Genomic DNA, 13,586 nt, shown 5'->3' on the forward strand with positions numbered 1-13,586 from the left:
TAAGTCAAGAATTTTGGGGTGAAACTTTGTTAACGGCTTGTCATATCCTAAATAGAGTTCCTAATAAAAGGAGTTCTATAACCCCTAAATAGAGTTCCTAATAAAAGGAAGTCCAACCTAAACTATTTAAAAGTTTGGGGTTGTAGGGCTGTTGTAAAACTCTCAGAACCTAAAAAAAGAAAATTGGGAGAAAGAGGTGTGGAGTGTATATTTTTAGGATATGCACAAAATAGCAAAACTTGTAGGTTCATGGTAATTGATTCTAACGATTCAATTTCAGTTAATACCATAATTGAATCTAGAAATGTTATTTTTGAAGAGAATAGGTTCACCTTTAGAAAAGATATCATTCCAAAATCAAGTGAATTAACAAAAGATGGTGAAAATGAAACCATTGAATTGAGAAGAAGCAAAAGAGCTAGAAAGTCAAAAGACTTCGGTTCGGACTTTTATATGTATCTAGTTGAAGGAACTAGAGATACAGTGAGCAACCAAATTTCATACTGCTTCAATACAGAGCCTGATCCCAAGACCTATGAAGAAGCAATGAACTCACAAGATGCTCCCTTTTGGAAGGAAGCTATTAATGATGAGATGGACTCAATCATAGGTAATAAAACCTGAAAATTAGTAGACTTACCACTTGGTTCAAAATCAATTGGTTGTAAGTGGATTTTCAAGAAGAAAATGAAGATCGATGGAACTATTGATAAGTTCAAGATTAGGTTGGTTGCCAAAGGGTTTACACAAAAGTATGGTGTGGACTATTTTGACACATATTCTCCAGTAGTTAGAATTGCTACAATTAGAGTGCTACTTGCTATAGTTTCTATCCAAAATCTAGTCATTCACCAAATGGATGTTAAAACAGCATTTTTGAATGGTGATTTGGATGAAGAAGTATATATGGAGCAACTCGAAGGGTTTGTGATACTTGGTCAAGAGCATAAGGTGTGTAAACTTGTAAAGTCTTTATATTGACTAAAACAATCACCGAAGCAATGGCACCGGAAATTTGACCAAAGTATTCTTACTAGTGGATTCAAAATAAATGAATTTGATAAATGCATTTATAGCAAGTTTAATGATGGCAAAGGTGTCATAATTTGTTTATATGTTGATGATATGTTAATTTTTGGGATTGACTTAGAACAAGTTGAAGTCACAAAAACTTTGCTTTCAAGCAAATTTGACATGAAAGACATGGGTGAGACAGATGTCATTTTGGGTATAAGAATCTTCAAACATGATAACAATATAATATTGTCTCAATCACATTATATAGAAAAGATTCTTAATAAGTTCCATCAAAGTGATTGTACTCCAGCCTCAACACCATTGGATCCCAAAATAAATTTTGTGAAAAATGAGGGGGATTCAAAATCTCAAATGGAATATGCCAAGGTTATAGGGTGCTTAATGTATGCAATGACTTGTACTAGACCTGATATTGCATATGCAGTTGGTATATTGAGCAGATATACAAGCAACTCTAGTAGGTTACATTGGCAAGGTGTAACCAGAATTTTAAAGTATTTAAAGACCACTAAGGACTATGGTATATGTTATACCGGTTATCCTTCAGTTTTAGAAGGATTTTCAAATGCTAGTTGGATCACCAATAAAGATGATCACTCGTCGACAAGTGGTTGGATCTTTATGCTCGGTAGAGGTGCAATTTTGTGGGGTTCTAAAAAACAGACTTGTATCACCGATTCAACAATAGTAGCAGAATTTGTAGCACTTGTTTCGGCTTATAAGGAAGCTGAGTGGCTACGTAATTTACTTTGTGATATACCGTTGTGGCCAACACCTTTGTCGCCTATCTCAATCCATTGTGATAGTGCAACTACATTTGCTAAAATATATAGTCATGTGTATAATGGTAAGTCAAGACACATCGGTTTAAGACATAGTTATGTTAAAGATTTGATCACAAATGGAGTCATATCAATTGACTTTGTGAGATCTAATGAAAATTTGAGTGATTTTTTGACAAAAGGATTATCAAGGAATTTGGTGTCAAGTACATCAAGGGGGATGGGTTTAAAGTCCGAAATTCTTGATCACTAATGGTAGAACCTCAATTCAACGCTAGATACAACGTCTAGTCTTGAATTCAATGAGTGAAAGTATATCATTCTAGTGGTTAGTGCACTATGTGAAATTTAGACATTCCAATGTTGAATAATGCATGTTATTCTCGCCAGTGCAAATGTAATGGTGAGTCATTGGACTTTTAACGAATCTTAAAAGTGCTGTCTATGGCGGGGGCACTAAGATGTCGCCTATATGAATGTTGGTTTTCGGCAAACCACAAAGTTAAGGACTTTACTTTGTAACATTCATGAAAGGATAGTGATACATAGCCGTAAAATATATCGTTGAAGAACTTATGATTATGCATTACTCAGTGTGTGATGTGTTTATGAGGTTGGTCCAATGTCCAAGTGATTCAAAGCTTGTCTACCATCTTGAAGGATTGATTTCAAAGAACCTTCACTAAGATAGTGGTTCAATCGAAAGACACCATTTTTATGCATATGAGTGTCAGATTATTCGGTGACCTTTTAGAAATCCATTTTCTAAATTTTGAAAATGGCGAGGGATTGTTGGAAACTTTTCAAAATTTGTGTGATGTATATACATGTAATTAATGTATATTCATTCATGTTTTGGTACATGTATAGTATTGTGAATGTTTCTAAAGTGTACATTCATTTATGAATGTGTTCATGTATATGAAAATTCTTGAATGAAAGGATAGATTCATGATTTGATTTTAAGATCATGAGATGCATGAATTAAAGTGCATGAATTTGTACACGATACTTTGAATCTATTCATACAAGTATTTAATGAGTTCCTTTGTTTCTTAAACAATCTTCGTATATGAAGAGGTCAAGTAGAGAGTGGTTTGCTGCAGAAAATCACTTTCCTACTATTGTATACTCTCTCAAAAGCACTCCTTAGTTCAAAAGGGTTTGTCTTGCTTTGTGCAAGAGTGTAAGACAAACAAACTTTATCTTTTGTTAAAGAATATTTGTCCAAGGTTTTTGCACGTCATACCGGACAAATAAAGCCTAAAGGAAAGTGATCTTCTATCACGATTTGAAGCCAATTCTTGTCATAACATTTGCCAGTTCGTTGCAATTATTCCCAACAATTGATAACGTCCAAGTTGGCCATATTATTATTCATGACAAGGGCAGCTATTCAAAAGCTAGCAGGCTCTTTTACTTTTATCCAACACAAGCTGGGATAGGTGATAAGTCCAATTTAGCACCTGAAATCTATGGAAGTATCTAAATTGAGCCCCATTCATGAATCTAAATTTTGTTATATTGAGCCCTCGTAACCATTTCTTGTTATATATTTTCAATTTGCAGTACTTTAGATGTCAAACATTGCTTCCTTTCTATTGCTCTATTTTATGAAATTGTCTTAGTTTAACTTTAGGTATAAGGAGTGAAATCTGAAAATTATACAACTCAAGAAAAAGAGCTAACTCTATTTTCTAGAAGGCGCATTTCGTAGTTCTTTTCTTTCTAGAAAGCACATAAGAGGCCAAGAAATTTGCCATAAACTAACATATTGGGTCCATTTTCAAAGTCAAGATATTTGCCATAAATAGCATATTGGGTCCGTTTTCAAAGTCGCGTAATCGAACACTACAAATTCATAGACGTCTGCCTTCCAGTTCCAGCACCCTCATGACTTTTTAGTTACAACAATGAGCAAAGCATCATCAAATTTGAGGTTCGGAAACTTGTGGGTTTTGGGGTGGTGGACTTGGAAGTCAGCTGCCAAAGGAAGCAACTCAGCTCAGTTGCAGGGTTTTATTTCTGTCATTCATGCATGTACTAATAGAAAGATGACATTTTTAAACGTATACTTTGGTTACAGATATGTCTCGTACCGAGACAAACTGCGATAGCAGTCTAAGAAGGCGGAGCTGCACCATATCAGGCGGGATTGCATTGCCTGGTTCTAATTCTTCAGGCTTCTGGTGTTTCTTGTTCCTACTTCAAGAAAGTCCAGTTACATAGGATTTAACCTTCGAGCATGAACCATCCTCAACCTAAAAGGGAAAAAACATTACCTGTTGGTTTTTTTTCATGATAACCGGTCTAGATTTTTGGGCCAGTCGCTACCAATTGTAATCAAACTAGCAAAAACGTTACGAGTTGACAGGGAAATTGAGTAGTGATCATTGCTTCGTCAGAAAAGGACGCAACAGTTTCTCTTTCAAGCGCTGCTCGTACATGTAAACTCTTTACTGCTAAAGCACTATTCCCATTACATCTTATTATTTCATTTTTTGACTCGAAAAACTCGAATCTTGATCACATTCCGGACATATGGTCTACTGGCAATAGATAGAAATTGACACCTCCAATTACTCACAAAATTTTTGTGGCACTTCTAACATTAGTAAGAAATAATTATGAGGCTTTAGAAACAAGAATAAGGAGATGCTTCCATTACATTGAAGATGTTGCAGTAGTTGAAAACCTTATAAAAGTATTGTCAAGGTGTAGCATAGCTCATCATGGAAACACACAACGATGAAAGAGCATAAAAGTTGAATGTAGACCAGTCTGATGAGAAAAAGTAGTATTACAACCTTAAACTGAATGCAAGACAAAGTTGTATTACAACCTTAAAATGGAGGCAAAGCTGCCAACAGTACAGAATGTAGATGCAATAACGTTTATTGACATCAAACACTTAGAAAGCAAAGCCGCAAAACAACACAGAATGTAGACATAAACAAAGTTTATTTACATCAGGCAGTTGCTCCTTGTTAGGCATAACGCTTGAGATATGATCCTGCAACATGCATATGCCCTTGAAGATGACGAGCGTGATTATCCCAATTCCAAGTGATTTCAAGGGAGCTCAGGCCTGAGGCCGGACACGACTACAAACATTAGAACAATGCATCCCAAGAACTTCTAGCAAATCTCATGAAAGAGTATATCATTTGGCAGTAGAATTTACCGTGTCAAGACCGAAACGTCTTTTTAAAGCTGCTAAAAGCTCGTTTTGATCATATTTTGTCGCTTTGTAAGCCTCGATCTTGTTAACTTCCTGTAAAAGTAAATGAAGTAGGTAATAATCAACTTAAGCGCTTCCAGTCCCAAGTCCCAACAGACTGCAATGAGCTCTGGAACATGTACTCTTTTCTTAACCCAAGTGATGTGTCGAAAGCAGTGCAGATATTAGATTCAGATCGATGATACCACATCACTATGGAATTTATGAATAAAAGTGGCAGATTACTGTGTCCAAAAAGATGCCCCAATTGCTCTATCAGACCAAGTCATTTCAATTGGTGCCCACTTGGGAGGATCATTAAGAATTGAAGGACTTGATGACAAACGATATCTGCACTTAAATGGCACTTCCAGTTTCTTTCTGACTATTCTCTACATGATTTTGCATGGGGAACTACTAGTAAGTTCTGTCAGTACCTCAATCCATGCTGCCAGTTTTGGCCTGCCCTCTGTAATATCATACTTCTTCACGTCCAGCAGGAAGGGTTGGAACCTTTCAACAAATGGAGCATAAGCTACATCCACCTGAGTTTGCAAAGGGAAAAGGATGAATCAACCTATCATTCTTCAAGATAACATGAGTACAACTGATAGTGAATCCAAATACCATTGTAATTTCTTTTTTTTTTAATATCCCTTTCGTAATGCTTGACAGAAGAACTTCATTTAAACAAGGTATATGTGAACAAATAGAACTCCCAACTTTTTGCACTTACCAGACTGAAGGTTTCAAGGAAAAAAGGACCATCATCGAATTTGCCAAGGGCATTCTCAAGGTAATCAACAGCAGAACCTAATCAAATCACACACTTCAGTATCAACTTTTACAGGAATTAGTAGCCAAAAGCCATGAACACTCAACTTACCAACGTCACCAATTCCATCTGCTCTGATAGAAGAAAATACAGCTCCATTAAAGGAGTCGGAGTAGGACAACAACTCTTCTGCAAACTCTCTCTTAGCAGGGTCCTACATATTTAGTCAGAGAACTCAAATAAAAACACAAGCTATCACAGAATGCAGACTAAAAGCAGCCAACTTAGCTCACCGAAATTTAACAGATAAATGTAATGAATCTTACCTCAGGAAGAAGTGAAGGACCTTCAAACATTTCATCCAGATATCTGATTAGATCGAGAGACTCTCCTTTTACTTCATTATTATGTACCAGAGACGGCACCTGCTTGACAGTGGAGCATTGGAAAAGCCCAACAGAGTACAAACTAAATTCACATGCAATATGATTTGCTGTTGAAATTTGACTTTCATCTCAACTTCAAATCATGCCTTGTACGTTTTGTTATCAAGAAATTTCTTGGTATCATATTTCGTTGATATTATTTGTCAACCAATTAAGATTTCCAGGCCTGACGCAAGCAGACATATGTTCTTCAAGCAGTAAATAATTCTTGCCGAGTTTTTCTGAACATTTAGCATGATTTTGGTATAGCTATACTCTATAGTTAGTATCAAAGACCTCATGCAGCATAGCGCAATTAAATATTCAACCTTGTTTGCTGGGTAAACTTTCTCCTTATACCAGGCTGGCCTATTATCTAGGTCAACAGCAATCACTTTTATCTTATCTTGCAATCCCTGCTCCATAAAAGAATATAAACACAAATCAGGAAATTCACAAAGGTGATAGATTAGATCAAGCAGAATCACCAGGGTCCAGAAGAACTCCCCAACAAACCTTGCAATTCCTTGTGATCCACACACGTTGTGCAAACGGGCATACGTAAGCTATGAACAACCTAAAATCAAGACATGAAACATCTCTGAGTTTCAAATTATTACTGTATAATTCCATGTTGTCATCCGAAGATATTCAAAACAACCAAATTTTTTGTTCTCTAGGTTCCGATGTAGAAAACATCGAGATTTCATCTACGTCCCATATTGATTCTCAGTTCAAAGCTATCAAATTTGTTCATCTCAAATACAATATCACTAAAGGCCAATACAGCCTTCTAACAGTAGTCATGGTTAGCAACTCAATTCTCAACCCAAAATTCTTGGTTGGCCATCTCAAAGTTAGATCAGGACATTAAAAACCTTGACAAACATCTTTGATCGATCCGATGTAAGACGCAGGCCAGTTACAACATACAAGGTAAAAAAGAGAAAAGAACCAAACTCAAATAAAGGAATTCCCACCAAGTAAAGCTGGTGCTATCGATTCCACTGGCATTAAAGAACTTACTTGGTGGTTCCATCAAAGATGTCAGCAGGAAATTCTGAGGCAGGATCAAGAGTGGGTGGAAGCACCTCTTTCACACTTCGGGAACAAAAACATACCACAATCAGTAACAAAATCCGACATAAAAAACAGCAAAGTACAGACAAACAAAAGTCTTATTTCAATTACCCAGAAGCCATAACTGAAGGTGATGGTGAAGAAACTCTGTAAAAATTTTGTCTTGAAAGTGAAGTTCTGTATGGTATGCAAATGTGGATTTTGGACAGAGTATAAATAGTCGAAGGAGAACAACATTCGAGGCCTTAATGAATCAGCACCGATGAATCGAGTCCTCGTGGAAATGTATGGTTCCAGGATAATTGGTTATGTTCAAAGTGGCCCATACAACATTCACCTTTTTCTAAAGCCAGTCGGGATTGCTTTGACATTAAATATTAACACAACCGATTGACATTTGACAGATAGTTGTTACCCACTTTTAATTATTACAGCAAAGACTTGGTGACGAGGGACAATGGATTAATATGAGGCCAACATCCAGAAAGAATCCAAACACCAAATAAATCGAGCTTTGGAATAATCTTTGTATCAAACTTGCGTAGTATATCATTTCTTGGGGGGATGGTTTTGCAGAGAGCAACAACATATTTGAATGGAGAGATTTAACATAATCGCCATATCCGCGAATTTAAACTAAAACATTGCCTACCTTCGTGTTTGTATGATGGCTTTACGAATCAAAGTATTCTTCTTGAACTATTGTAGCATGGCTTGATACTTCGTTGGAAAAAGACTTGGAACTACAGAAGTGGCTTTATGTTTGCTCACCCACACATGACGCGCTATAACCTAGCAAAAGTTTTAAAATATTATTTATCTATTTGGTACTTTACTAAGGTCATTGTGTACATCATTGTTGATTTATTTTATTTTATTTTATTTTTTTGACAAAAGGGTGGATCTCTTTTGCAAAAATGTCATAGTTATGAGGTCGATTGTAACAGTAAAACATTAACACTGGGCCCACTTTCATTTTTTTGTTTAATATGCTTAAAATTTTCCTTTTATATAAAATGTTTTGAGTGAATTTGAGGAATTTTATAAATTGATTAGAATGTTTGATTTTTTGTTTGTTGAGATTGATGGCTTGACAATTAGAAAAACAGAAAGAGTTTAAAATTGTAGTTAAAATTAATTTGAGATGGTTTCAAGGTGCAAAAAAAGTTATTTTCTTCATCTTTATAGTATTTTCTATTGATTTTTGCATGTTTTTATAAATTATTAGAAGTTGTAAATTTTTAAATTTTTTATCCAAATTATAAAATAAAATCTATTAAAGGATCTCTTAACCCTAATAAAAACTTATAATTTTTCATCAAAGAAACATATCAGTCAACTTTTCAAATGTTAAGAGATTTGAAATTAATTTGTCGTGACAATTAAGGGATCATAACAAAAGGGCTAGTTTGGAATGAAATTATTTTTACTCTCTCATAACTAATTTTTAATGATATATTTTGAATTGGATTGATAATGTTACAAAACTTTAAAAATAAGGGAGGCGAATAACATTTTTAAACTTTAAAGATACTAAGTGATATTGTCAGAAACTTATAGTTATAGAGGAGGTTTCTGAAATTATCCCATGACTATATATATGTTCTGCCAACTAGTTGGCATATGAGGTTGGCAGACAAGTTCATTTCTAAGCATGGACATAGCTTGTTAGGTTAAAACAATTGCAGCAAGTCCTGCCCTGCCAAAGGGTTTGTTTAGGTATGGCATTCTTTGCAAGAAAATTTTTTGATTGTAAACACATTATTATTTTTTAAAAAAATTATTTTTTAATTTCACATCCATCATATCATAAAAATTATTATAGTATTATTATAAAAAGAATTCTGAATAATCTCATGTGTAGGTTTTTCTCTGTGGTTGCAAGACACTATAGATGAATATTTTGAATGTTTGATTTGTACCCCTTTTATGGTCTTTAATTTTGTGTTTGATACTAAGCTGAGACGTGGGGTCTTTTCATTTTATTTTCTTCTTCTTCAGTGGAATTTATTTTAAAAACACAATATACCATGATAAATACAAATATAAAAATTCTTGAAAAATTAAGAAATAGGTCATCCTTTAGCTTTATATTTATCGTATACGTTGATGTGTCACTTTTTTTTTTTTTTTTGGCTAACCCGTTCACTAAGTTGATGTGTCACTTTTTTTTTTTTTTTGGCTAACCCCGTTCACGGAGAGAGACGCCACCCCCGCTTTTATTCATAAACATCAAATACAAAGAAAGCCAATTACAATGTTGCCTGCTTTTATTCATAAACATCAAATACAAAGAAAGCCAATTACAATGTTGCCTGCGTTAGGAGGTTCGCACTCTCCTAACGGAAGGAGTTCTCATGCTATCTTGACTAATCCTTCCTCGAGCCAGCCTTGGCCATTCATTCCAATGCTCATAGAGCTTAATAGCATGGTGGGGGTGTGCCACCCCAACATTAGCCAAAGTTGATGTGTCACTTAAAAGTAGATTTTCCTTTTCACTAAAACTAGAGACTTGATCAACATACGGTCATGTACAACTGTGCAACAAAGGGATGAGCAGAGCTCCATAGACTCGCTAAATTGCAGATTTGTGAACGATCAAGAAGGAAAAAAAGCAGCATCCCAGTCGTCTCCCAGCACTACTTGGGTTTTCATCATTTCTCCCTATTACATAAGGCCACACACTTGACAGCCCATGAAGCAATCTAAAGGAGAGAAATGCTGAAACCATCATCTATAAGTACTATAATAGAAAGATGCTTTTATTAACTACTACTTGGAAGACAAACTTCAAAAACCTCGTCCAAGTTTTCTGGGTTATCTACCAATTTTTGGGAAGCACGGACACCTGAAAAGATGTATAGGTCCTATCAATCAAGAGAATACCAAGCATCCGTCAGACAAGTAAAGATAAAGCTGACTATTAAGTCCACAGAAGTTATTCAAGCAGCTGCTCACAACCAGAAGACTTCTAACAATGATTACTGAGATCAACTAGTGGCTTTTATTACAGGTGTTACAGGCGAGGTACAATCTTGCATCATAAAATTCCTCGGAGATGACGAGTATACTTGTTCCATTTCCATGAAATATCTGGGGATTGCGACAGCTCAGAGCCGAGACTTCATATCAAAAGAGTTGGATAAAAGTTAGAAGCAATTCATCCTTTAGCTCAAATTCCTCGCAAAGTAGCTGATATGTGGTGGAAAAATTTACCGAGAAACGCCTTTTGAAGGCTTCTGCAAGCTCCTTTGGGTCACGTTTTGTCACTTCATAAGCCTCAATCTTGTTAATCTCCTGTAGAAGTAATTTAACTAGGTTATGACAATCTACTGAAAGTAAGTACTTCTGTTACTTGCAAAAGTGCCGAGTGCCATAAAAGACGTACTCCATCATAATAAATGGTGTATAAACCATCACAGAGAATACCAAATCGAAATCAATGCTAATTAAGAAAAGAATTAAGTTTAGCAGAATTTATCAAGGGGTGTGTTATTGAACCAACTTGCTTGTCTAATAATAAAAATGGTGGATAATATGTCCTAAATCTCCCTGATTTAAAATCTATTCATGCAATATCCAGGTACATATGAGGTTTCTACAGAACGAAATATATGTGATTCTTTGTCGATGAACGCAGCAAGTCAAACATTACCAAGCTCAAAAATCTCTTCCCCCCTATCCAAGTTGCTTATATGAACACAAGATCATTACACTCATGGAGGATCACTAAAGATTTTCAAGGACTGAATGACAAGTAAAATCGATACTTTATGCTGCCATTTTTGGCCCGGTAAATGTATCCATGTAGAACTAAATTTTATAGGCACCTGAATCCATGCTGCCAGTTTTGGCCTGCCCACTGTAATATCATACTTCTTCACATCCAACAAGAAGGGTTGATACCTCTCAATGAACGGAGCATAAGCTATATCTACCTGAGATTGCACAGATGGAGCATTTAGCACCCTATGTTTGTTCAATATATAGCATGAAATTTTAAAAAATAAAAACTCAAAATCCAACCAACATTATAAATCATTTTCCATTTGCATATCTGCTTCTTATAACTTGACGGAAACACTTCATTCCAATCATGGTGTTTATCTCAAATATAAGTCCAAAGATGATACTTGCCAGACTAAAAGTTCCAAGGACAAAGGGACCATCCCCAAATTTGCCAAGGGCGTTCTCAAGGTAATCAAAGGCAGCACCTAGTCAAACCACATCCATGGTATCAATTCTTCCATGAATTATCAGTCAAAAATCATGATCATTGATATTACCAGCTTCACTAATTGAATCTGCCTTGAAAGAAGAAACCACAGCTTGATTGAAGGAGTTGGTATAGGACAGCAACTCTTCTGCAAACTCTCTCTTGGCTGGATCCTACAGTTCTAGTTAAAACTCAAGCTATTACAAAATGCAGATTAATTAAGGATCTTAAAGGAGCTCACTACAACTCAACATTATGATGTTTATGGAGATCTTACGTCAGGAAGAAGTGAAGGACCTTCAAAGTTTCCCTCCAGATATTTTATCAGATCAAGAGACTCTCCTTTAACTTCATTATTATGTTCCAGAGATGGCACCTGAATGGGAATAGAGCAGTATAAGATTCCTAAAGAAACGTAGCAATTACCAAGAGTAGTTGCGGTTGGTCAAAAAAGAGACTTTCTTTTCGATTTCAAGTCAACAAATCATCAAATCCTGATCATTTGTGGGGCAGTTAATGATTCCAACTTCTGATGCAAGGAGAGATATACAGTGCTTAAAGCAGGAAATCAATTCTGGCTGAGCATGATTAGTATCAGAGAGCTAATATAGCATAGTGCCATTAGGTAATCAACCTTGTTGGGTGGGTAAACTTTCTCCTTGTACCAGGCAGGCCTGTTCTGCAGGTCATTAGGGATCAGTTTTATCTTATCCTGCAATCCCTACTCCAGAAATGCGTAGAAACACAAATTCAGTAACTCCAAAAAGTGTTACAGAAAAATCAAATCAAGTACCTAGAACAAGGATCGGGAACAGCTCCCCAATCAACCTTATAGTTCCTTGTAATCCATACACGTTGCGCATAAGGGCATGTGTAAGATATGTACAACCTAAAACCAATGAATCAAAACATAAAAAAACGTCAAACTTATGTGAATATAATGACTGAAGGTAGTTCAAATGTTCTAGAAATAACTAAATTTTGAATTTGCCAATTCCTCATCTCAACAGTAGGATATTGCATCCATGTACAATATCCGACTCTCTTCGTCGAAGATTTAATGAGTTTTTTGTTCTCAAACAAAATCCCAAGGACCAAAACAGCTTTAAGATGGGAATTATGTTTTGGTATTTCAGCATAAAGTAAGTTCTCGATTGGCATATTACATTGCTCGAATTGAGAAGTTGAGTAATTTTAATGTCCAAATTCCAAGCCCATGTAACATGATAAGGAATGTTGGCAAAATCCCAGAAGTGCAGATAAGAGAAATTGGAGCAAGTGAAAATTTTTTATCGACAATTGGAAGTTTTACGATTTAAATACTAGATAACAAACATACTGAAACAAGGAGAACAGTTAAAAAGACTTACTTGGTAGTACCATCAAAGATGGCAGGTGGTTCTGAAGAAGAATCAAGAGCAGGTGGAAGCACCTCTTTCACACTTCGAAATACAAAACATCTCACCATAAGCAACAAAATCCCAAAAATAAAAGCGGAAAAGATGAACTGATAGAGATTCGATTACCCAGAAGACATTGCCGAAGCGGATAGTGGAGAAATTCTTGAAAATTTAACATGCGAGTGAATATTTCGAGGGTATCTTAATGGGTTTTTGGGTACAGAGCATGTAGAGAAAACAGAAGGAAATGTGAGGCGCGGATTAGCAGCTGATGAAGTTGGTAAGCTTACACTAGTGCCAGGTGTAGCAGCTGCCATGATCACAGATGAACTTCAAAGTGGCCATGTCGTGTTAATTTATGTCTCGGTTGGGCAAATTCCACTTTATTCCCTGTGGTTTAACTTTTTTTACATAATCCCCTTATAATTTCAAAAATTATACATAATCCCCTCATAATTTAGATTAAAGTGTCAAAGTGACGGGGATGATCATTCTTAACGGAGTCACCTAAAATATAAAAAAATACCCTTATGTAAAGTTGAAAATTATTTATTAACCAAGGGGAGTTATGTGTATATTTTGAAAACCATATATGGTAAAGTATTAAATCATAAGGAGCATATATAGTAAAATATAAAAATTATACGAGG

The 13,586-nt window shown here is 35.6% G+C and overlaps 2 protein-coding genes across 2 annotated transcripts; both read right to left on the minus strand.

The window, feature by feature from the left end:
* Positions 1 to 4,569: 4,569 nt before the first annotated feature.
* Positions 4,570 to 7,595, minus strand: LOC113782924 (protein IN2-1 homolog B-like). The gene is made up of 10 exons (XM_027328900.1): positions 7,432 to 7,595; positions 7,267 to 7,341; positions 6,757 to 6,817; positions 6,570 to 6,656; positions 6,142 to 6,240; positions 5,927 to 6,029; positions 5,777 to 5,853; positions 5,478 to 5,585; positions 5,005 to 5,094; positions 4,570 to 4,908 (listed from the first exon to the last, which is right to left on the minus strand). The coding sequence occupies exons 1-10, from the start codon at positions 7,440 to 7,442 to the stop codon at positions 4,903 to 4,905; spliced, it is 717 nt and encodes a 238-aa protein (XP_027184701.1). The 5' UTR covers positions 7,443 to 7,595; the 3' UTR covers positions 4,570 to 4,902.
* A 2,598-nt stretch (positions 7,596 to 10,193) lies between these two features.
* On the minus strand, positions 10,194 to 13,251 carry LOC113782895 (protein IN2-1 homolog B-like). Its single transcript, XM_027328841.1, has 10 exons — positions 13,063 to 13,251; positions 12,907 to 12,978; positions 12,365 to 12,425; positions 12,171 to 12,257; positions 11,814 to 11,912; positions 11,607 to 11,709; positions 11,458 to 11,534; positions 11,151 to 11,258; positions 10,537 to 10,617; positions 10,194 to 10,442 (listed from the first exon to the last, which is right to left on the minus strand). Exons 1-10 carry the CDS (start codon positions 13,071 to 13,073, stop codon positions 10,431 to 10,433), a joined length of 711 nt encoding a protein of 236 aa, XP_027184642.1. The 5' UTR covers positions 13,074 to 13,251; the 3' UTR covers positions 10,194 to 10,430.
* Positions 13,252 to 13,586: the final 335 nt, after the last annotated feature.

Source organism: Coffea eugenioides, chromosome 9 (genome assembly GCF_003713205.1).
Source record: "Coffea eugenioides isolate CCC68of chromosome 9, Ceug_1.0, whole genome shotgun sequence".
NCBI classification, from domain to species: Eukaryota; Viridiplantae; Streptophyta; class Magnoliopsida; order Gentianales; family Rubiaceae; genus Coffea; species Coffea eugenioides.